General features: G+C 37.9%; 1 protein-coding gene across 1 annotated transcript in view; it reads left to right on the forward strand.

The window, feature by feature from the left end:
* Nucleotides 1-26,350, forward strand: part of SIPA1L1 (signal induced proliferation associated 1 like 1) — an 831,778-nt gene that overhangs the window by 651,818 nt on the left and 153,610 nt on the right. The window contains exon 15 of the mRNA XM_053697769.1: nucleotides 15,931-16,049. Within this exon, the coding sequence (XP_053553744.1) occupies nucleotides 15,931-16,049 (119 nt within the window). The remainder of the gene's footprint in view (nucleotides 1-15,930; nucleotides 16,050-26,350) is intronic.

A 26,350-nucleotide genomic window follows, 5' to 3' on the forward strand; every position in this document is an offset into this window, starting at 1 on the left:
AAAAAGTTGTAAATCAGCTGCTGCCCAGCTGCAGGTAAAAAAATAATAATGAAGAAATGAACTGCAGCCAATCAGCATCAACAGTGCTGAGGTCATGAACTCTTTTACTGTGATCTCATTAGATTTCACTTAAAGGGACATTAAACCCAAATTTCTTTCTTTCATGATTCAGATAGAGAATACACTTTTAAACAACTTACCAATTTACTTTTATTATTTCATTTGCTTCCTTCTCTTGTTATCATTTGCTGAAAGCTTTATCTAGGCAAGTTCATGAGCAGCAGATAAACTAGGTTATAGCTGTTGATTTGTGGCTGCATATATATATTCAATGTGATTGGCTCACCCATGTGTTAAGTTAGAAACTAGTAGTGCATTGCTGCTCCTTCAACAAATTATACCAAGAGAATAAAACAGATTAGATAATAGAAGTAAATTAGAAAGTTGTTTAAAATTGTATTATCTATCTGAATCATAAAAGAAAAAGTTTGGGTTTCATGTACCTTTAACTCTCATGAGATTTCATAGTAAACTTCCTTAAACTGAATAGGGAAATAACATAAGTGTGCACGAGGCTCACTCCCTTGCCTGTCCTGGGGCAGGCATACTGATTTGTTGCTTAAAGTCCTTTGCAATGGGGTTTGAATACTTAGGACATTTTGAGGTAAAATATCTTTCTTTTTTACATAGAGATATTCAGGTGATATTTTCTAGTCAGCTTTTTACAGCTATGCTGCATCACTTTCAAGTGTTTCAACATTTGGTTATCATGGCCCTTTAAAGGGACATTTTAATTTACTTCTGTTTTCTAATTTGCTTAATTTTTTAGATATCCTTTGTTGAAGAAATAGCAATTCACATGGGTGCGCCAATCACAAGGCATCTATGTGCAGCCACCAATCAGCAGCTACTTAACTTATTTATATATGCTTTTCAACAAAAGATAGCAAGAGAATGAAGCAAATTAGATAATAGAAGAAAATTGGAAAGTTGTTTAAAATGGCATGCTCTTTCTAAATCATGAAATAAAAATTTGAGTTTCATGTATGAAACTATTGCAGAGAAAATCTGGTTTACTGTATAAGGACTTGTTTCTATTGACCCGTAAAAAATTGAACCGTAAGCTTCCGAAGTTACCTACAGCTAAAAGTATCTCCATTTTAATACCAATTTTCCATTGAAATATTTTGCGCAGTATGTGCAGTCGCTCTTTTCGTGTAGGTGTAAGTTATCGTTGTGTTAACGCTTCCATCTGATGTCAGATTTCTCAAAAATTGCGTCATAACAAGTTAGTTGCTATGGTAATCTGACCTTACACTATAAAATGTACGTTTAACGTCTGCACTCCTTACCTGTGACCACCTCTAAAGAGAAACTAAAACAGATACTTATGTATAATACATATTTTTGAACTATAAGCAAATACTATTTCTTTCATGTAATTAGCAAGAGTCCATGAGCTAGTGACGTATGGGATATACATTCCTACCAGGAGGGGCAAAGTTTCCCAAACCTTAAAATGCCTATAAATACACCCCTCACCACACCCACAATTCAGTTTTACAAACTTTGCCTCCTATGGAGGTGGTGAAGTAAGTTTGTGCTAGATTCTACGTTGATATGCGCTCCGCAGCAGGTTGGAGCCCGGTTTTCCTCTCAGCGTGCAGTGAATGTCAGAGGGATGTGAGGAGAGTATTGCCTATTTGAATGCAATGATCTCCTTCTACGGGGTCTATTTCATAGGTTCTCTGTTATCGGTCGTAGAGATTCATCTCTTACCTCCCTTTTCAGATCGACGATATACTCTTATATATATACCATTACCTCTGCTGATTTTCGTTTCAGTACTGGTTTGGCTTTCTACAACATGTAGATGAGTGTCCTGGGGTAAGTAAGTAAGCTTATTTTCTGTGACACTCTAAGCTATGGTTAGGCACTTTTTTTATAAAGTTCTAAATATATGTATTCAAACATTTATTTGCCTTGACTCAGGATGTTCAACATTCCTTATTTTCAGACAGTCAGTTTCATACTTGGGATAAATGCATTTGTTTCAATCATTTTTTCTTACCTTAAAAAATTTGACTTTTTCCCTGTGGGCTGTTAGGCTCGCGGGGGCAGAAAATGCTTCATTTTATTGCGTCATTCTTGGCGCTGACTTTTTTGGCGCAAATTTTTTTTTCTGTTTCCGGCGTCATACGTGTCGCCGGAAGTTGCATCATTTTTTGACGTTTTTTTTGCGTCAAAAATGTCGGCGTTCCGGATGTGGCGTCATTTTTGGCGCCAAAAGCATTTAGGCGCCAAATAATGTGGGCGTCTTTTTTTGGCGCTAAAAAATATGGGCGTCATTTTTGTCTCCACATTATTTAAGTCTCATTATTTATTGCTTCTGGTTGCTAGAAGCTTGTTCATTTGCATTTTTTTCCCATTCCTGAAACTGTCATTTAAGGAATTTGATCAATTTTGCTTTATATGTTGTTTTTTCTTTTACATATTGCAAGATGTTCCACGTTGCAACTGAGTCAGAAGATACTTCAGGAAAATCACTGCCCAGTGCTGGAGCTACCAAGCTAAGTGTATCTGCTATAAACGTTTGGTTTCTGTTTCTCCAGCTGCTGTTTGTATTGCATGTCATGTCAAACTTATTAATGCAGATAAAATTTCCTTTAGTACTGTTACATTACCTGTTGCTGTTCCGTCAACATCTAATTTTCAGAGTGTTCCTGATAACATAAGAGATTTTTTTTTTTAAATCCATTAAGAAGGCTATGTCTGTTATTTCTCCTTCTAGTATACATAAAAGTCTTTTAAAACTTCTCTTTTTTCAGATGAATTTTTAAATGAACATCATCTTTCTGATACTGATAATGGTTCTTCTGGTTCAGAGGTTTCTGTCTCAGAGGTTGATGCTGATAAATCTTTGTATTTGTTCAAGATGGAATTTATTCGTTCTTTACTTAAAGAAGTATTAATTGCATTAGAAATAGAGGATTCTGGTTCTCTTGATACTAAATCTAAACGTTTAAATAAGGTTTTTAAATCTCCTGTAGTTATTCCAGAAGTGTTTTCTCTCCCTGATGCTATTTCTGAAGTAATTTCCAGGGAATGGAATAATTTGGGTAATTCATTTACTCCTTCTAAACGTTTAAGCAATTATATCCTGTGCCATCTGACAGATTAGAGTTTTGGGACAAAATCTCTAAGGTTAATGGGGCTGTCTCTACTCCTGCTAAATGTACTACTATTCCTATGGCAGATAGTACTTCATTTAAGGATCCTTTAGATAGGAAGATCGAATCCTTTCTAAGAAAAGCTTACTTATGTTCAGGTAATCTTCTTAGACCTGCTATATTTTTAGCGGATGTTGCTGCAGCTTCAACTTTTTGGTTAGAAGCTTTAGCGCAACAAGTAACAGATCATAATTTTATAGCATTATTATTATTCTATAACATGCTAATAATTTTATTTGTGATACCATCTTTTGATATCATTAGAGTTGATGTCAGGTATATGTCTCTAGCTATTTTAGCTAAAAAAGCTTTATGGCTTAAAACTTGGAATGCTGATATGTCTTCTAAGTCAACTTTCCCTTTCTTTCCAGGGTAATAAATTATTCGATTTTCAGTTGGATTCTATTATCTCAACTGTTACTGGAGGGAAGGGAACTTTTTTACCAAAGGATAAAAAAATCTAAGGTAAATTTAGGTCTAACAATCATTTTCGTTCCTTTCCTCACAACAAGGAACAAAAGCCTGATCCTTCATCCTCAGGAGCGGTATCAGTTTGGAAACCATTTCCAGTTTGGAATACATCCAAGCCTTATAGAAACCTGTAGCCAGCTCCTAAATACCCATGAAGGTGCGGCCCTCATTCCAGCTCAGCTGGTATGGAGCAGTTTACGTTTTCTTTTAAGGTACAGAATTGGCTTCAAGTTAAGGCCTCCTGCAAAGAGATTTTTTTCTTTCCCGTGTCCCAGTAAACACAGCAAAGGCTCAGCATTTCTGAAATGTGTTTCAGATCTAGAGTTGGCTGGAGTAATTATGCCAGTTCCAGTTCTGGAACAGGGGCTGGGGTTTTATTCTATCTCTTCATTGTACCAAAGAAGGTCAATTCCTTCAGACCAGTTCCGGATCTATCTATATTGAATCGTTATGTAAGGATACCAACATTCAAGAGGGTAACTGTAGGACTATCCTGCCTTTTGTTTAGCAAGGGCATTATATGTCTACAATAGATTTACAGGATGCATATCTGCATATTCCGATTCATCCAGATCACTTTTAGTTTCTGAGATTCTCTTTTTAGACAAGCATTACCAGTTTTGTGGCTCTACCGTTTGGCCTAGCGTCAGCTCCAAGAATTTTTTTCAAAGGTTCTCGGTGCCCTTCTGTCTGTAATCAGAGAACAGGGTTTTGGTATTTCCTTTTTTGGACGATATCTTGGTACTTGCTCAGTCTCCACATTTTCGCAGAATCTCATACAAATCGACTTGTGTTGTTTCTTCAAGATCATGGTTGGAGGATCAATTTACCAATCAGTTCATTGTTTCCTCAGACAAGGGTAACCTTTTTAGGTTTCCAGATAGATTCAGTGTCTATGACTCTGTCCTTGTCAGATAAGAGAAGTTTAACATTGATATCAGCTTGTCAAAACCTTCAGTCACAATCATTCCCTTTGGTAGCCTTATGCATGGGAAATTTTAGGTCTTAGGACTGCCGCATCGGATGCGATCTCCTTTGCTCATTTTCACATGCGACCTCTTCAGCTCTGTATGCTGAACCAGTGGTGCAGGGATTACACAAAGATATCTCAATTAATATCTTTAAACCGATTATACGACACTCTCTGACATGGTGGACAGTTCACCATCGTTTAGTTCAGGGGGCTTCTTTGTTCTTCCGACCTGGACTATAATCTCAACAGATGCAAGTCTTACAGGTTGGGGAGCTGTGTGGGGGTCTCTGACGGCACAAGGGGTTTGGGAATCTCAGGAGGTGAGATTACCGATCAATATTTTTGAACTCCGTGCAATTTTTAGAGCTCTTCAGTCTTGGCCTCTTCTGAAGAGAGAGTTGTTCATTTGTTTTCAGATAGACAATGTCACAGCTGTGGCATACATCAATCATCAAGGAGGGACTCACAGTCCTCTGGCTATGAAAGAAGTATCTCGAATTTTGGTTTGGGCAGAATCCAGCTCCTGTCTAATCTCTGCGGTTCATATCCCAGGTATAGACAATTGGGAAGCGGATTATCTCAGTCGCCAAACGTTGCATCCGGGCGAATGGTCTCTTCACCCAGAGGTATTTCTTCAGATTGTTCAAATGTGGGAACTCCCAGAAATAGATCTGATGGCTTCTCATCTAAACAAGAAACTTCCCTGGTATCTGTCCAGATCCTGGGATCCTCGGGCGGGGGCAGTGGATGCATTATCACTTCCTTGGAAGTATCATCCTGCCTATATCTTTCCGCCTCTAGTTCTTCTTCCAAGAGTATTCTCCAAGATTCTAAGGAATGCTCGTTTGTCCTGCTGGTAGCTCCAGCATGGCCTCACAGGTTTTGGTATGCGGATCTTGTCCGGATGGTCTCTTGCCAGCTGTGGACTCTTCCGTTAAGACCAGACTTTCTGTCGCAAGGTCCTTTTTTTCCATCAGGATCTCAAATCCTTAAATTTTAAGGTACAGAGTTTGAACGCTTGATTCTTGGTCAAAGAAGGTTTCTCTGACTCTGTGTTTAATACTATGTGACAGGCTCGTAAATCTGTATCTAGTGAGATATATTATAGAGTCTGGAAGACTTATATTTCTTAGTGTCTTTCTCTTCATTTTTTCTTGGCATTCTTTTTGAATACCGAGAATTTTTCAGTTTCTTCAGGATGGTTTAGATAAAGGTTTGTCCGCAAGTTCCTTGAAAGGACAAATCTCTGCTCTTTCTGTTCTTTTTTCACAGAAGGATTGCTAATCTTCCTGATATTTCATTGTTTTGTACAAGCTTTGGTTCGTATAAAACCTGTTATTAAGTCAATTTCTCCTCCTTGGAGTTTGAATTTGGTTCTGGGGGCTTTTCAAGCTCCTCCTTTTGAACACATGCATTCTTTGGTCGTTATATTACTTTCTTGGAAAGTTTTGTTTCTTTTGGCCATCTCTTCTGCCAGAAGAGTCTCTGAATTATCTGTTCTTTCTTGTGAGTCTCCTTTTCTGATTTTTCATCAGGATGAGGCGGTGCTGCGAACTTCTTTTGAATTTTTTACCTAAGGTTGTGAATTCTAACAACCTTAGTAGAAAAATTGTGGTTCCTTCATTATGTCCTAATCCTATGAATTCTAGGAGAAATCATTGCATTCTTTGGATGCTGTTAGAGCTTTGTATTATTTGTCATCTTTTCCGGTTCTAGAAAAGGCCAGAAAGCTTCTGCCATTTCTTTGGCATCTTGGTTGAAATCTTTATTTCATCATGCTTATGTCGAGTCGGGTAAAACTCCGCCTCTAAGGATTACAGTTCATTCTACTAGGTCAGTTTCTACTTCCTGGGCGTTTAGGAATGAAGCTTCGATCGATCAGATTTGCAAAGCAGCAACTTGGTCCTCTTTGCATATTTTTTCTAAATTCTACCATTTTGATGTGTTTTCTTCTTCTGAAGCAGTTTTTGGTAGAAAAGTACTTCTGGCAGTGGTTTCAGTTTGAATCTTCTGCTTATGTTTTTCATTAAACTTTATTTTGGGTGTGGATTATTTTCAGCAGGAATTGGCTGTCTTTATTTTATCCCTCCCTCTCTAGTGACTCTTGTGTGGAAAGATCCACATCTTGGGTAGTCATTATCCCATACGTCACTAGCTCATGGACTCTTGCTAATTACATGAAAGAAAACATAATTTATGTAAGAACTTACCTGATAAATTCATTTCTTTCATATTAGCAAGAGTCCATGAGGCCCGCCCTTTTTTGTAGTGGTTATGATTTTTTTGTATAAAGCACAATTATTGCTTATTATCCTTATTTTATATGCTTTCGCACTTTTTTCTTATCACCCCACTTCTTGGCTATTCGTTAAACTGAATTGTGGGTGTGGTGAGGGGTGTATTTATAGGCATTTTAAGGTTTGGGAAACTTTGCCCCTCCTGGTAGGAATGTATATCCCATACGTCACTAGCTCATGGACTCTTGCTAATATGAAAGAAATGAATTTATCAGGTAAGTTCTTACATAAATTATGTTTTTTATCATAATTACATTTTCTACTTTATTTATATATGTAATATTTATTTCTGCCCTAGGCATAGGTGTAGTTTGAATTTTGTAGATATATATTCTTATATGTAAATATATATTGATATTTAGATAAGAACATAAGTGCAACTATTCCTATACATGGGACAACAATAAATATTACAATTGTTTCTACATTGAAATACTTGCATTATTTGCAAGTTTTAAATTTTCAATGGGAACTAGGCCTCAAAAAGCTAATTTCCCCCCTTTTTACACGTAGATGGGTGCAGTGTCATTTTTTTTCAATGTATCGACAGCCTCCTACAGTGGTATTAACGGTTTGCACTTTCACTGGAAAAAGTGTTTAGGGGATGACCATTAAAACAAACAATGAGGTGATTCCTTTCCATAAGTAGTAATATGAAACACGTAGACACAAATGATTATTCTATCAAATCATGTGTTGCCTAGTAACACAGGTCTGCCTTGGTCATTGCATGGTACAAAGCCCATCTGTTGAGTTATGTGCACATTTTAACATAGAAAACCTGTAATTAAGCTGTTTAGCAATTTCTTATAGAGGCAGAATGTTTTTTTTTTTATTTTTTGCTACGACAGATGGATTGTTTGTGTTATGATGGCAAGTATGAATGCAAAATGAATGTCTGGTTTCACTTTTTTGCCCAAAGCCTTAATGCAAATGCATTTTTCCCACTCACAGAATTACTTTAACATATTCCAGAAGTTTATCAGAATAAATACTAATTTATTCATTAGAGATAATAGCCGACTACGAGGGAAGTTAGAAAATTATTATACATTTTCTCTTAGTTTATGCAAATTGGTTTACTTAGTTTTTGAAAGTAGTATAAATATTTCACACTTAGAGCTAGATTACTAGTGGCACGCTAACTCTTGTGCGCAAGCGAAAAGGGGCTTATAGCTGTTCTTTACAGTTTGAAAGTAAACGCGTTAGTTTGAGCGCAGTGGAATTTAGTGCGACTTCAGAACTCTGGTTAACCGAGACAGAAAAGTGGAATTATTTATTTATTTTTTTAAATATTGCATAAAAAAGTTATAAAGGCTCAAAGATAAACTTTCCTGTAGTATATTAGTCTGATCCCACCTATTACGATCAATCTAGCTCTGAAATACAAGGCGATTCCTCTCTGAACAAGGAAACCCCAGACGATTGTTTCTGCCTTTATTGGGTCTTTATCAGTGAGGTGCAGACATATTCCTCTAAGCCCACTGAGCAAGGAGTACACGTTTGGTTGCAACATCCTTATTAATCTTATTTCACTATATTGTTAAAGTTCCTGATATACAGACCTTTGTTTTGGCTCTGATCAAAATTAGATCAGTTTTTCCTCCATGGAATCTTAATCTGGTTTTGATGGTTCTTCAAGCCCCTGCTATTGTTTTTTAATAGTTTTTATTGGAAACTCAGAAATGACAATATTATCATCATCATGAATAAAACTTATATATAATCACATGTAAAAAAATGGGGTAAGAATTCACCACAAAATTGCAAGCCAAACACCCAATTTAGGGCCAGATTATGAGTGGGGCACAATTATTTGCGTGCAAACAATAAGCGGTTTATCGCAGGTGTTTACGCTTGTTTGGCTTACCACTGGTATCACGTGTTGAAAGTAAACATGATCACACAAAACACATCAAAAATATGTTACAAAGTACAGTTACACTCATAACACTATCTAATAAAAATTATTTCAAACAAATATTGCACACAAGTTAATAAGGGCTTATAAGATAGGAAGTCTCAAGTGTTAGAGAAAAAAAAAGTCAGGCAAAGGGCTTTAACATAGACATACACACATAAACATGTCTAAATATGTATGTACAGTTGTGCTCATAAGTTTACATACCCTGGCAGAATTTATGATTTCTGGGCCATTTTTCAGAGAATATGAATGATAACACAAACTTTTCTTTTACTCATGGTTAGTGTTTGGCTGAAGCCATTTATTATCAATCAACTGTGTTTACTCTGGTGATTTTGGCCTGATAACATGCACACCAGTTGACACAAAGGTGTTTGAATGGTTATTAAAGGTAACCATCCTCACCTGTGATCTGTTTGCTTGTAATTAGTGTGTGTGTATAAAAGGTCAATGAGTTTCTAGTCTCCTGACAGACCCTTGCATCTTTCATCCAGTGCTGCACTGTCATTTCTGGATTCTGAGTCATGGGGAAAGAAAAAGAATTGTCAAAGGATCTGTGGGGAAAAAAGTAGTTGAACTGTATAAAACAAGAAAGTGATATAAAAAGATATCCAAGGAATTGAGAATGCAAATCAGCAGTGTTCTAACTCTAATCAAGAAGTGGAAAATGAGGCGTTCTGTTTGATAACATACTGCATTCATCTTGCCATCAATTCTGACCAAATTTCCTGTGTCTTTGTAGCTCACACATCCCCAAAACATCAGCGATCCACCTCAGTGTTTCACAGTAGGAATGGTGTACCTTTCATCATAGGCTTTGTTGACTCCTCTCCAAATGTAGCTTTTATGGTTGTGGCCAAAAAGCTCAATTTTGGTCTCATCACTCCAAATGACTTTGTGCCAGAAGGTTTGAGGCTTTTCTCTGTGCGGTTTGGCGTATTGTAAGCGGGATACTTTGTGGTATTTTGCGTAGTAATGGATTTCTTCTGGCTACTCAACCATTTGGCCCATCTTTCTTCAAGTGCCTCCTTATTGTGCATCTTGAAACAGCCACACCACATGTCCTGTATTTTACCTGAAGTTATTTGTGGGTTTGTCTTTGCATCCCGAACAATTTTCTTGGTAGTTGTGGCTGAAATTTTAGTTGGTCTACCTGACCGTGGTTTGGTTTCAACAGAACCCCTCATTTTCCACTTCTTGATTAGAGTTTGAACACTGCTGATTTGCATTCTCAATTCCTTGGATATCTTTTTATATCCCTTTCCTGTTTTAAACAGTTTAACTACCTTTTCCCGCAGATCCTTTGACAATTCTGTTGCTTTCCCCATGACTCAGAATCCAGAAACGTCAGTGCAGCACTGGATGAAAGATGCAAGGGTCTGTCAGGAGTACAGAAACTCATTGACCTTTTATACACACACACTAATTACAAGAAAACAGATCACAGGTGAGTATGGTTACCTTAAATAGCCATTCAACCCCCTTTGTGTCAACTTGTGTGCATGTTATCAGGCCAAAATCACCAGGGTATGTAAACTTTTGATCAGGGTCATTTGGGTAGTTTCTGTTGTCATTATGATGTAAAAAGAGTAAACACAGTTGATTGATAATAAATGGCTTCAGCCAAGCACTAACCATGAGTGAAAGAAAAGTTTTTGTGTTATCATTCATATTCTCTGAAAAATGGGCAAGAAATAACGAATTCTGCCAGGGTATGTAAACTTATGAGCACAACTGTGTGCGTGTGTGTTTATTGCGTGTGTTAAACCGCAATAAAAAGCCGCAGTTTTAAAACCGCAAGAGTACGCAATTTAAAAAAATAAATATTCAGATCTTCATTAAAACGTAGGCGGAGAGGGAGGATGAGAGGCAGACCAGTGGGCGGACCTGAGAATGCCCGCGAAACGGGAAGAGATTGAAGAGTATGTGGGAGTCATCTGGGAGTGTTGTGGTGGTGATTAAGCGGTGGTGTGGGGGTGGTACAGCTTGAAGTTGTGAGCAATAAAGTGAATATTGTAAAAGAAACTTTAAAGTGCCTTACTGATTTTTTTTTTTTTACTTCTGTAATGCTTAACATTGAGTTTGATTACATATTACAATCATACAATATATTTTATTTATAAATGTGAAGTGAATTGTAAAATATAATATATTCAACATAATGTTACCAAAATTTATATAAATAATATCTACTACGTACTGCTCTATCATCTATCTAGTAGATAGATTATAGAGGATGAATGATATATAGTTACTTACTAGATAGATAGATGATAAATGTAATATTATATTTATTATTTATATTTATTTAATATATAATTTAGTTGAGTGTAGATTCCCAAAAGATCATCAATCATCAGAAGTAGTACACAGTAGTGCAGTGCACAACAAGGTTTTTTACTTTTATATTTTTTCTCTAATTATAAGTGTTAATTTTTATGCTCCAAGAGTGTATTGGACATTGAGAAACATGTACAGTAAGATTCTGTAGTGTTAAATAAACGTTTTATTGAAAAATTAAGGTGTTATAGTAATTTTTAATAAAACAATTTTCCCCCATATCGCCCAGCCCTAATTGTGTGTACACATGTATTTATATGTGTATGTATGTATTTACATACATATAAACACATAAATACATATGCACACTTATATAGACACATATATATATATGTGTGTGTATATATGTGCATTGGAGCCGTTTGCAGTTAAAGGGACACTAAACCCATTTTTTTTTTCTTTCATGATTCAGATAGAGCATGCAATTTTAAGTAACTTTTTAATTTACTACTATTATTAATTTTTATTCGTTCTCTTGCTATTTTTATTTAAAAAGCAGGAATGTGATGCATAGGAGCCGGCCTATTTTTGGTTGAGAACCTGGGTTATGCTTGCTTATTGGTGGGTAAATGTAATCATCCAATAAACAAGCGCTATCGATGGTGCTGAACCTAAAATGGACTGGCTGCTAAGATTTACATTCCTGCTTTTAAAATAAAGATAGCAAGAGAACAAAGAAAATTTGATAATAGGAGTAAATTAGAAAGTTGTTTAAAATGTCAAGTGAGCACTAAATAGAATATGCAGCGCAGCTGCCTACCATGCATCTGCATATGTTTCCTACATAGTTCAGTTCTGCTTGTGTGCGACCCAGTGAACATGGCGTTTCGACCTAGTAATGGGTTGTGACCCGTAGTTTGAAGAACCCTGGTCTAAAGCTTCCCAACGTTCGCAGATCATACAATATAACTAATTTTTTGTCTTGAACGAAGCCTCTCCTTTTAAACCTCTGCGTTGTTTAGACCTTCAACTTTATTACTGGAAGGTTCTTTTTCTCTTGTCCATTTTTTTTAGCCAGAAGAGTTTCTGAACTTATGGCTTTGTCTTCAGTAAAGGCTGTTCTTCACACTAGCCGATACTAACAGATACTATTGAGCAGGAATTTGTGGTTCTTTTTTTATCTCCAGCTCCTAAGAATTCTAAAGACTGACTTCTTCACAATCTGAATGAAGTCCAGAAAATCTTGAAAAAGGTCAGTGGGCGTGGCCGAAACATGTTGATAACTAACAGCATTTGATTTATGTGGATTCTTTATTTTGTTACCAAAAAAGTTTTATTTGAGATGTTTTAAAACTTCCTTTCCTTATATTCTTTTGTGTATGTATGTATATATATATATATATATATATATATATATATATATATATATATATATATATACTATTTAGTCCCCTGCCGTATACTAGTTTACAGTTTTACAATTGGCTTCATACACTTGATTGAAAGTTCCAAGAGACAAATGTGGGAGCAGTGGGATCACTGAAACCACAGAAGTCCCCCAAGTTTGTGACGCTAAGGAGCGATGCAATATCATCTGGAGAGGGAGGGACTTGTTAAAATCATAAGAGACCCCTGATAAAGCCTGTACCAGAGGAGAATACCAGTTCTTACTTATATTGAATATACATATATAAAAAGAGAGCCACGTTATTGAACATCTCCACAACATCGATTATATTGCACATTTATTCTTTTTTACATTGGATTTTTGTATTGGACTTTTACCTTATATTTTATTAACCTAACTTTTTGTATTTGTGTACATGGATACATATATTTATTGACCATTTACATTTATTGATCAAATATTTTTGAAAGGGCCTTTAGCAATACATAATTTGTATTTTACGCATACGTTAGTAAATTTTTCTCTTGGAATTTTTGAAGGGGTACCCTTATAAATTGTTGCTGGGTCAATAGAGAAAGTGCAAGTTCATTAACATTTGATTTTGTATAGTGTGATTGCCTCAGTTCCGATTATGTATTTCCCTTTCAGTCATAATTGGGTTTGTGTTGCCTTTTAGCATCCCTTGATTTTAATTGTATGGGTGGCATCTGTATATTTTGTTGATGGTTTTTTCTTTGTGATATCGGGATGAAATATTCCTTTCTGATCATGTTTGAAATATTTTGTAAAATTTCTCTCCATAATTCAATTTTGTTTTTACACAGCGAATGATTTTGAAAGAAGAAAAAAATGTATATATAAATTCAACCTTAAAACACTCCTGATATGCGCTTTTTGAGTACCGTTTTCCACCAAAATAATATATTTAAACCTGTTTTAAAGTTGTCTACTGAATTTGCAGTCACTACCCCTACGGACAACCATTACCGTAGGTTAACTGATTTTTGGTACATACTTTGATCCTGTAATGTGTAAATTAAGTAACATATTTACATATTTCATAAGGTAATGGTTAACAGGGGAGCCAGTAACCCTCTGTATATAGCATTGCCATTACCTGCCAATTTTATATTTCAATTTAGGGATATCATGTACCTTGAAATAGCAGTTGATTGCTATGGGATCAGTGATATAACAGGTTGAGTATAGGGTGCACTCTGCTACAAAAATAAAATGATGTTCTGAAACAGAGTTTAAATGCACACTGGCTTCTCTTAATCACATTGTAGGCAAACCACATCATCACAGTCTGAAGGATATAACAAGAAAAAAGGGAACCTTATGGTGCAGAACATCCAAAAAAACTGCATAGTCTACTCATAATTACAATATACCTGCGTGTGCTATTTTGAGGGGCTGGCTGATCTGATCCACGTAGGTCAACAGTTAACAAAGCTGGATCATCATTCACACACACAATGACACTTAAAAGTGTTTTACTGGAGCTTAGATATACACTTGAAATGTGTTTATTGGTCCCTGTATATTTGGCTTCATCAACCTATAAAGTTGATTTTGGAAAAGAATCTCAATGTTTGGGTGATTATTAAATAATCCCTTTTATAAGCAACCATTACCAGATAGAACCATATGTATATACTGTATGCATTAGAAGGAGTGAGAAATTGTCTGTTTCCGCCCCAGACCATATGTAAAAGGAGATGTCTGCAAACCTGCACTGCAAAACAGAATATGTGATCACTATCTGATGACTCAAAGGTCATAGTGGTTATCTGGTTTTCACCATGGGAACATCTAGAAGAAATTGCTCTCTGGTTCAGAGAATTAAATGATTCCCCAACTCTCTCTCTATTACAGTCTAAATCCAATAATTTAACATTTAAAGCCATGAATTGCAAATTATCCTCTACTCTACAAAGGTATTTAGTAATTCGTGGAAGTCCTATCCTACCATTAAAATGGTGTCGCTGTAGTAATTACTTTTAGAATTATGGCAATATGTTGGTATTTATGGAAACGAGTGCTATTCTCTGCAACCATAAAAAGTTACAATTTGTTTGTGCATGTCACAATATCTGTCATGTTGTTATCACAAGGTACAGGTACTGCTATGTCAACCCTTCATACAGCGAATACAGTGTGCTGTTCTCCTACATATATAGGGTTAACACATAGCTGCATTCAAGTATTTATTTAAAATCTCATATGCTCATTTTATCATGTCATTACTATGTTCCTTTTATATTAACCCAATTTTCAAGAACCATTTGATTGTTAAATGGACTTGCTACTCATATACTTAATCACTTGAAAACCAATATCACTTGAAACAAAGCCAATCAGAATAATCAGTTCTGAGTTCACAATTTGCATTACTGTGATATTGTGGGTTTCACCAAATCTCATAAGATTTAATAGTAAAATACCTTAAACTGAGGAGGGAATTCAAGTAATCATGCTTGCACACTCCCTTTCAGTCCTGGGCCAAGCATTCTGATTGGGCTGCTTAAAGTCCCTTTACAGTGGAATGTAATTACTCAGGAATTTTTGAGGTAAAATATATTCAGTTTTTACATAAAGCTGTTCATTGGATGGTTTCTGATCAGCTTTTTACAAGTTATGCTGCACCATTTTCAAGTGATTTAAATAAAAATGAATATTAAAGTACTAAAACTTAAAGGGCCATAATACCCAAATGTTTAAACACTTGAAAGTGATGCAGCATAGCTGTAAAAAGCTGACTAGAAAATATCTCCTGAACATCTCTATGCAAAAAAGAAAGATATTTTACCTCAAAAGTTCCTCAGTAGCCACCTCCCATTGTAAAGGATTTCTAAGCAGCATTTTAGTGTGTCTGTCCTGGGACAGTTTAGGGGATGAGCCTCGTGAAATCTCATATTATTTAACCAATCAGGTAAAGGAAGCTTACTATGAAATCTCATGAGAGTTAAGTCAAATCTCATGAGATCACAGTAAGAGTTCATGACCTCAGCACTGCTGATGCTGATTGGCTGCTGTTCATTTCTTCATTTTTTTTTATTTTTACCTGCAGCTGGGAGCAGGTGAAGTATAACTTTTTACACAGAACTTACTCTGCTGAGCTGAGGAGATTGTGAGGTAAAATATCTTCCTTTTTTACATAGAGATGCTCAGGTGATATTTTCCTGTCAGCTTTTTACAGTTATACTGCATCAGTTTCAAGTGATTTAGCATATGAGTATTATGTCCCTTTAAGTTGGACATGTTTGTGCAGACTGTTCTTGTGTCATAGGTTAAGGGCTCTAAAATGTGTAAGCCAGGTATGACCTCTGTTCTCTGTGTTGTAGAACCAACATGCCATCTCCCTGCTGTTTCTAAAGTACATCCATCATACAGAGAGAGCCCCACTGGAAGACTGATTCGTCAGGACCCTGTGAGTCATCTTTCTCCACACAAACAGGGACAGGTGCAGTATATTTAATCACTATTTGTTCAAATGGACACTGCATTTCCATACACGTTTAAAATTTAGATTATAATAAAATTAAAATATGCGTTAAATTGACAATGTCATGTATACAGATGAATCAGATGAGCAATGAAATATTAAATCTAATTGTTTTTTGTTTAAAGAGAGATATAATCCCTTTATTACCCATTCCCCAGTTTTGCATAACCAACACTGTCATATTAATACACTTTTTACCTCTGTGATTACCTTATATTTAAGCCTCTGCAGACTGCCAACTTATCTCAGTTATTTTGACAGAATTGTATTTTAGCCAATTAGTGCTGACTCATAAATAACTACACGAAGTGAGCACAATGTTATCTATATGGCACACATGAACTAACAGTGTCTGACTGTTAAAAAAAAAACCTGTCAAAATGCACTGACATAAGAGGCGGCCTTCAAAGGTTTAGAAATCAGTTTGAGCCTACCTGCATTTAACATTTAACAAAGATTGCCAAACAAGCAAAGCAAATTTGATGATAAAAGTAAATTGGAAAGTTGTTTAAAATTGCATGCCCTATCTGAATCATGAATGTGCAACATTCCAATATGAGATACAAAAGATAGAATATTAGCTTTTCATTGTGAAAGTATGGTTGTGGTATGGCCAGAGTACAAATTGATTGTGTAGTAAAACAAAAACAGTATGTTGATACTCTGCGGTCACTTCCTTTCTTCATTGTATTTTCCATGTCTCATTTAGAATAAATCTACCTATTTTAAGCATAGAAATCACACCATATGTTAGACAAATGTTAAAGTACGTATTTTCTCCAACATAGGTGTGTCCGGTCCACGGCGTCATCCTTACTTGTGGGATATTCTCTTCCCCAACAGGAAATGGCAAAGAGCCCAGCAAAGCTGGTCACATGATCCCTCCTAGGCTCCGCCTACCCCAGTCATTCTCTTTGCCGTTGTACAGGCAACATCTCCACGGAGATGGCTTAGAGTTTTTTAGTGTTTAACTGTAGTTTTTATTATTCAATCAAGAGTTTGTTATTTTGAAATAGTGCTGGTATGTACTATTTACTCAGAAACAGAAAAGAGATGAAGATTTCTGTTTGTATGAGGAAAATGATTTTAGCAACCGTCACTAAAATCCATGGCTGTTCCACACAGGACTGTTGAGAGCAATTAACTTCAGTTGGGGGAACAGTGAGCAGTCTCTTGCTGCTTGAGGTATGACACATTCTAACAAGACGATGTAATGCTGGAAGCTGTCATTTTCCCTATGGGATCCGGTAAGCCATGTTTATTACGATCGTAAATAAGGGCTTCAAAAAGGGCTTATTAAGACTGTAGACTTTTTCTGGGCTAAATCGATTGATTATTAACACATATTTAGCCTTGAGGAATCATTTTATCTGGGTATTTTGATATAATAATATCGGCAGGCACTGTTTTAGACACCTTATTCTTTAGGGGCTTTCCCAAAGCATAGGCAGAGCCTCATTTTCGCGCCGGTGTTGCGCACTTGTTTTTGAGAGACATGGCATGCAGTCGCATGTGAGAGGAGCTCTGATACTTAGAAAAGACTTTCTGAAGGCGTCATTTGGTATCGTATTCCCCTTGGGGCTTGGTTGGGTCTCAGCAAAGCAGATACCAGGGACTGTAAAGGGGTTAAAGTTCAAAACGGCTCCGGTTCCGTTATTTTAAGGGTTAAAGCTTCCAAATTTGGTGTGCAATATTTTTAAGGCTTTATGACACTGTGGTGAAAATTTGGTGAATTTTGAACAATTCCTTCATGTTTTTTCGCAATTGCAGTAATAAAGTGTGTTCAGTTTAAAATTTAAAGTGACAGTAACGGTTTTATTTTAAAACGTTTTTTTGTACTTTGTTATCAAGTTTATGCCTGTTTAACATGTCTGAACTACCAGATAGACTGTGTTCTGAATGTGGGGAAGCCAGAATTCCTATTCATTTAAATAAATGTGATTTATGTGACAATGACAATGATGCCCAAGATGATTCCTCAAGTGAGGGGAGTAAGCATGGTACTGCATCATTCCCTCCTTCGTCTACACGAGTCTTGCCCACTCAGGAGGCCCCTAGTACATCTAGCGCGCCAATACTCCTTACTATGCAACAATTAACGGCTGTAATGGATAATTCTGTCAAAAACATTTTAGCCAAAATGAACACTTATCAGCGTAAGCGCGACTGCTCTGTTTTAGATACTGAAGAGCATGACGACGCTGATAATAATATTTCTGAAGGGCCCCTAACCCAGTCTGATGGGGCCAGGGAGGTTTTGTCTGAGGGAGAAATTACTGATTCAGGGAACATTTCTCAACAAGCTGAACCTGATGTGATTGCATTTAAATTTAAGTTGGAACATCTCCGCATTCTGCTTAAGGAGGTATTATCCACTCTGGATGATTGTGACAAGTTGGTCATCCCAGAGAAACTATGTAAAATGGACAAGTTCCTAGAGGTGCCGGGGCTCCCAGAAGCTTTTCCTATACCCAAGCGGGTGGCGGACATTGTTAATAAAGAATGGGAAAGGCCCGGTATTCCTTTCGTCCCTCCCCCCATATTTAAAAAATTGTTTCCTATGGTCGACCCCAGAACGGACTTATGGCAGACAGTCCCCAAGGTCGAGGGAGCGGTTTCCACTTTAAACAAACGCACCACTATACCCATAGAGGATAGTTGTGCTTTCAAAGATCCTATGGATAAAAAATTAGAAGGTTTGCTTAAAAAGATGTTTGTTCAGCAGGGTTACCTTCTACAACCAATTTCATGCATTGTCCCTGTCGCTACAGCCGCATGTTTCTGGTTCGATGAGCTGATAAAGGCGGTCGATAGTGATTCTCCTCCTTATGAGGAGATTATGGACAGAATCAATGCTCTCAAATTGGCTAATTCTTTCACCCTAGACGCCACTTTGCAATTGGCTAGGTTAGCGGCTAAGAATTCTGGGTTTGCTATTGTGGCGCGCAGAGCGCTTTGGTTGAAATCTTGGTCGGCTGATGCGTCTTCCAAGAACAAGCTACTTAACATTCCTTTCAAGGGGAAAACGCTGTTTGGCCCTGACTTGAAAGAGATTATCTCTGATATCACTGGGGGTAAGGGCCACGCCCTTCCTCAGGATCGGCCTTTCAAGGCAAAAAATAAACCTAATTTTCGTCCCTTTCGTAGAAACGGACCAGCCCAAAGTGCTACGTCCTCTAAGCAAGAGGGTAATACTTCTCAAGCCAAGCCAGCTTGGAGACCAATGCAAGGCTGGAACAAGGGAAAGCAGGCCAAGAAACCTGCCACTGCTACCAAGACAGCATGAAATGTTGGCCCCCGATCCGGGACCGGATCTGGTGGGGGGCAGACTCTCTCTCTTCGCTCAGGCTTGGGCAAGAGATGTTCTGGATCCTTGGGCGCTAGAAATAGTCTCCCAAGGTTATCTTCTGGAATTCAAGGGACTTCCCCCAAGGGGGAGGTTCCACAGGTCTCAGTTGTCTTCAGACCACATAAAAAGACAGGCATTCTTACATTGTGTAGAAGACCTGTTAAAAATGGGAGTGATTCATCCTGTTCCATTAAGAGAACAAGGGATGGGGTTCTACTCCAATCTGTTTATAGTTCCCAAAAAAGAGGGAACGTTCAGACCAATCTTAGATCTCAAGATCTTAAACAAGTTTCTCAAGGTTCCATCGTTCAAGATGGAAACCATTCGAACTATTCTTCCTTCCATCCAGGAAGGTCAATTCATGACCACGGTGGATTTAAAGGATGCGTATCTACATATTCCTATCCACAAGGAACATCATCGGTTCCTGAGGTTCGCATTCCTGGACAAACATTACCAGTTCGTGGCGCTTCCTTTCGGATTAGCCACTGCTCCAAGGATTTTCACAAAGGTACTAGGGTCCCTTCTAGCTGTGCTAAGACCAAGGGGCATTGCTGTAGTACCTTACTTGGACGACATTCTGATTCAAGCGTCGTCCCTTCCTCAAGCAAAGGCTCACACGGACATTGTCCTGGCCTTTCTCAGATCTCACGGATGGAAAGTGAACGTGGAAAAGAGTTCTCTATCTCCGTCAACAAGGGTTCCTTTCTTGGGAACAATAATAGACTCCTTAGAAATGAGGATTTTTCTGACAGAGGCCAGAAAAACAAAACTTCTAGACTCTTGTCGGATACTTCATTCCGTTCCTCTTCCTTCCATAGCTCAGTGCATGGAAGTGATCGGGTTGATGGTAGCGGCAATGGACATAGTTCCTTTTGCACGCATTCATCTAAGACCATTACAACTGTGCATGCTCAGTCAGTGGAATGGGGACTATACAGACTTGTCTCCGAAGATACAAGTAAATCAGAGGACCAGAGACTCACTCCGTTGGTGGCTGTCCCTGGACAACCTGTCACGAGGGATGACATTCCGCAGACCAGAGTGGGTCATTGTCACGACCGACGCCAGTCTGATGGGCTGGGGCGCGGTCTGGGGATCCCTGAAAGCTCAGGGTCTTTGGTCTCGGGAAGAATCTCTTCTACCGATAAATATTCTGGAACTGAGAGCGATATTCAATGCTCTCAAGGCTTGGCCTCAGCTAGCGAGGGCCAAGTTCATACGGTTTCAATCAGACAACATGACAACTGTTGCGTACATCAACCATCAGGGGGGAACAAGGAGTTCCCTGGCGATGGAAGAAGTGACCAAAATCATTCTATGGGCGGAGTCTCACTCCTGCCACCTGTCTGCTATCCACATCCCAGGAGTGGAAAATTGGGAAGCGGATTTTCTGAGTCGTCAGACATTGCATCCGGGGGAGTGGGAACTCCATCCGGAAATCTTTGCCCAAGTCACTCAGCTGTGGGGCATTCCAGACATGGATCTGATGGCCTCTCGTCAGAACTTCAAAGTTCCTTGCTACGGGTCCAGATCCAGGGATCCCAAGGCGGCTCTAGTGGATGCACTAGTAGCACCTTGGACCTTCAAACTAGCTTATGTGTTCCCGCCGTTTCCTCTCATCCCCAGGCTGGTAGCCAGGATCAATCAGGAGAGGGCGTCGGTGATCTTGATAGCTCCTGCGTGGCCACGCAGGACTTGGTATGCAGATCTGGTGAATATGTCATCGGCTCCACCTTGGAAGCTACCTTTGAGACGAGACCTTCTTGTTCAGGGTCCGTTCGAACATCCGAATCTGGTTTCACTCCAGCTGACTGCTTGGAGATTGAACGCTTGATCTTATCGAAGCGAGGGTTCTCAGATTCTGTTATCGATACTCTTGTTCAGGCCAGAAAGCCTGTAACTAGAAAGATTTACCACAAAATTTGGAAAAAATATATCTGTTGGTGTGAATCTAAAGGATTCCCTTGGGACAAGGTTAAGATTCCTAGGATTCTATCCTTCCTTCAAGAAGGATTGGAAAAAGGATTATCTGCAAGTTCCCTGAAGGGACAGATTTCTGCCTTGTCTGTGTTACTTCACAAAAAGCTGGCCGCTGTGCCAGATGTTCAAGCTTTTGTTCAGGCTCTGGTTAGAATTAAGCCTGTTTACAAACCTTTGACTCCTCCTTGGAGTCTCAATTTAGTTCTTTCAGTTCTTCAGGGGGTTCCGTTTGAACCCTTGCATTCCGTTGATATTAAGTTATTATCTTGGAAAGTTTTGTTTTTAGTTGCAATTTCTTCTGCTAGAAGAGTTTCAGAATTATCTGCTCTGCAGTGTTCTCCTCCTTATCTGGTGTTCCATGCAGATAAGGTGGTTTTACGTACTAAACCTGGTTTTCTTCCAAAAGTTGTTTCTAACAAAAACATTAACCAGGAGATTATCGTACCTTCTCTGTGTCCGAAACCAGTTTCAAAGAAGGAACGTTTGTTGCACAATTTGGATGTTGTTCGCGCTCTAAAATTCTATTTAGATGCTACAAAGGATTTTAGACAAACATCTTCCTTGTTTGTTGTTTATTCCGGTAAAAGGAGAGGTCAAAAAGCAACTTCTACCTCTCTCTCTTTTTGGATTAAAAGCATCATCAGATTGGCTTACGAGACTGCCGGACGGCAGCCTCCCGAAAGAATCACAGCTCATTCCACTAGGGCTGTGGCTTCCACATGGGCCTTCAAGAACGAGGCTTCTGTTGATCAGATATGTAGGGCAGCGACTTGGTCTTCACTGCACACTTTTACCAAATTTTACAAGTTTGATACTTTTGCTTCTTCTGAGGCTATTTTTGGGAGAAAGGTTTTGCAAGCCGTGGTGCCTTCCATTTAGGTGACCTGATTTGCTCCCTCCCTTCATCCGTGTCCTAAAGCTTTGGTATTGGTTCCCACAAGTAAGGATGACGCCGTGGACCGGACACACCTATGTTGGAGAAAACAGAATTTATGTTTACCTGATAAATTACTTTCTCCAACGGTGTGTCCGGTCCACGGCCCGCCCTGGTTTTTTTAATCAGGTCTGATGATTTATTTTCTTTAACTACAGTCACCACGGTACCATATGGTTTCTCCTATGCAAATATTCCTCCTTAACGTCGGTCGAATGACTGGGGTAGGCGGAGCCTAGGAGGGATCATGTGACCAGCTTTGCTGGGCTCTTTGCCATTTCCTGTTGGGGAAGAGAATATCCCACAAGTAAGGATGACGCCGTGGACCGGACACACCGTTGGAGAAAGTAATTTATCAGGTAAACATAAATTCTGTTTTTAATAGAACTTAAAGGGACATGAAACCCCAAAAGAAAATGTCATGGTTATTATATAGAATACAGTTTTAAACAACTTTCCAATTTACTTCTATTATCTAATTTGCTTAACTCTATTGGTATCTTTTGGTAAAGAAGCATCAATGCACTACTAGAAGCTAGTTAACGCACTGGGTAACAACCTTTAAAGTTAAAAAACTGCTGCCATAGAATACTACAGACACTGTTTGTGATAGTTGTTTGTGATATATTTTACTGGATCATCAAAATCAAGGTCTTGAAAGCTTATGGAGTAAAAAACCTTGATTTTGTTGGTCCATTAACATATATCACATTCTACTAAAGGCAGATAACTAAGTCAATTGCATTTTGTGTCTGAATCATGAAACTTTAAAATGACAGGAAAACCTAAACGTTTCTTTCATGATTTGGATAGAACATACAATTCTAAACAACTTTTCAATTTACTTCTATTATCAAATTTGCTTTATTATCTTGTTATCCTTTGCTGATTGAACTCAGTGCACTACTGGCAGCTAGTTGAACACATCTAGTTAGCCAATCAAAAATGACAAATGTGTGCAGGCACTAATCAGCAGCTAGCTCCCACTAGTTTAGGATACGTGCGTATTCTTTTTCAACAAGGGATACTAAGAGAATAAAGCACATTTGAAATTAGAAATGAATTAAAACGTGTCTTTAAATTGCATGCTCTATCTGAATCATGCAAGTTTAATTTTGACTTTCCTAAACCTTTTAATTTTGAATTTACCATCCCTTAAAGTAACTTTTGATTCAAACGTGGAGATTCAGTGCTGTGTGTGTATGTAAGTGAATGTATAGAACAGGATCTATGATTAAGGCAATATTCTGAAACGCGTAAGATCTTTCTTCTGATGCACCTTCCGTCCTGTGTAACATGTACAGCGACTGATGCTTTTAATATGGATTAATTATATATATAAATTATTATATATATATATATATATATATATATATATATATATATTTACATACAAATTGTGACATGAGAGATATCAAATTGCAGACTTTGCCCTAAGATATACTGTAATAGTGAATCATTGGCCTTTGTAAAGAGGATTAAATACTAAAGTATAGTGAATGTCTTTCATTTTTTTCACATGTGCAGTTTGCCTTAGCGCTCATTGTAATAGTCTTAGGACATCAGTCATGCAAATAACATCTGGTCTAGAACACAGGTTTGGAGCAAAAAAGTATGTGGTCACCTCAGGAGTCAAAGCTTAGAAGCCTAACCAAGACCAATATGACTTGTACTGCAGGTGCTTCAGGCATGTTTTAGGACACTGCTTTGTTAGCAGATGGTGCATGAAACTATGAACAGCTGTAACCCGTTGTACAAGCAGAGATTAAGAAAATCCCCTGTTTTATTGTAGCAACCTCAATATCAGACCTTATGGTATTAAACATGACAAGGAAAGGTGATCACTAAACTTAGACTTTCTTCTCTTTTCATATACCTGATTTCTGCAAATCCAAAGTATGTTATATCACTTTCAGTGTTTCTGTGAAGGCGTATGCTACTAAGGTATATTCCATAGTTAAATTTCTTCTTCCCCATTGTAGCCAGTTAGAGAATTTATGGCCTTATTTTCATTTTAGTTTTACAGCAGATATAGAAGAGTTTGACAGCAGTGTTAAGAATGATCTTCAATTAATTTAATAACATCTTAAGTATCTCAAGTCATATGGCTGGGCTTTTAATCTAGAGCCAGATCATATAGAGCCTAATCAGGAGACAGCACTCACTGGTATATTTTTAGTTTTAGTTGGAAACTTGTGTTCCTAAAGCCAAAGATGGTCATAGTTGATGGGTTGTCTTCAATAACTCACATTCTACAATAGCAATATAAAGTGAACTTATTTAATAAAAACATTTTTTTTTAAACATGTAATTCCATAACGGACCAGTTGCAACAGCTTCAGATTAAGTGCAACCATGTAGTGAGAAATGTGACTTCCAAAAGATGTTTTGGAATGAAAAGCATTCAGTTTAATTATCAAGTTAATGAGTTCCTGCCACAACCAGAGAACATTGTTATCAAATGCATCTTCAAAGATCTTTCATCTAGTAATGGAAGTAGAAGTCTTTGCTGCAAAACAACTTTGAGCAGCAAGCAAGCAGCAAATGGTATTACTATAGTGAGCTAAAAACTGCTGTTATTGATATTACAATGATTTAGGTTTATTTTAAGCAATTGTAGAATTGTTTTGTTTAAGAGAGGACTGGAAGAAGTGCTTAAATGCAGTTTGATAAATTGGTGCCACTGAGGGATATGGCTGCACCTCACTGACAGGGCCCAAAGTAGGTGGAAACTAATGTCTGGGGTTGCCATTCTCCTTGTTCAGAAGAGAATTGTCTGGTATTTCTGGTCTGGACTGACCTGGTTAAGCATTACCAGACTGATATACTTCATGAAAGTTATCCTCTGTGAAAAGCACAACTGGACTAAAAGAAGCTACTCCCAGTTGGAAACTGGGTTATAGAACAAGTCACTCAGCTGGTGTTCGTTCCTGGCATATTCCTTCTCTTGTTGTATTATTTGTATTATTACAAATTATTAGGGAAAGTCTCCCTAAGGGTGATGGGGGAAACCAGATGTGGACTCCTTGCCCAATGTGCTTAGAGAAATATGGCTGCACTTCACTGACAAGGCCGAAATTATTGTCTGGGTTGCCATTCCCCTTGTTTAGAGGAGAATTACCTGGCCTTGTTAGGCAGTACCAGACTGATTTACTTCAGGAAAGTTTTCCTCTGTGAAAAGCACTATTTGACTAAAAGAAGCTGCTCTCATCTGGCAACCTGTCTAAATCTTCTTGTGGATTTGTCCATATTCAGACATCTATCAGAACATGGACTATTTGTGTTTTTTCCTTTATCTGATTCTTTTTTTTTTTATTATTATTTAGATAAGGTGCTTTTTTTTCCTTTTTTTTTTTCTTTTTAGGACTTTTGCTCCTTAAATGTATTCTTCTTCATGGAATATTTCTGAAATCTGCTTCCCTTTTTTCAAGGTCCAAAGAATGATCAATAGACTTTGTTCCCAATACCAGATATTGTCAGTGTTCTCTACTGTTTACTAGTCTTTAACCATATCATAGTATCTAATCATAATTTTCTTTTATTTCTGTTAGCTGAATGGGTCAGAGTATGACCCTTAGCGATTATGATCTTAGGATAGTTCCTTCTGAGATCTGGGCCATTATAATTGCAAGGTTTTGCAATGTTGACATTTTGAAAGCTGCCCTTTGGCTAGCGATAAAGGCTATTTTTATAGACTTTAAAGCGGACATGATCAGAAGCTTACAACGTCTGAGATGGATCCAGGAGAAAGAGATGGGGCAGCACCACGATCTTACAAAACCACCTCCGGACATGCCGATATGACTGGAGCCACGGTGGCAATTTGATGAGCAGACTGGGGGCCTAACCTTGTGGGATACGGCCGATCCCCGGGAGCGGATCCCAACGCGTACAACTCATGAAAGCAGGGAATCAGTGGATCTGCAAGACGATATGCGAGATAATCTGAAATGCCTAATTAAAAAGATGAGACCAGTAGTTGAGGGCCCCAGC

This window comes from Bombina bombina, chromosome 1, assembly GCF_027579735.1.
Source record: "Bombina bombina isolate aBomBom1 chromosome 1, aBomBom1.pri, whole genome shotgun sequence".
Lineage (NCBI taxonomy): Eukaryota > Metazoa > Chordata > Amphibia > Anura > Bombinatoridae > Bombina > Bombina bombina.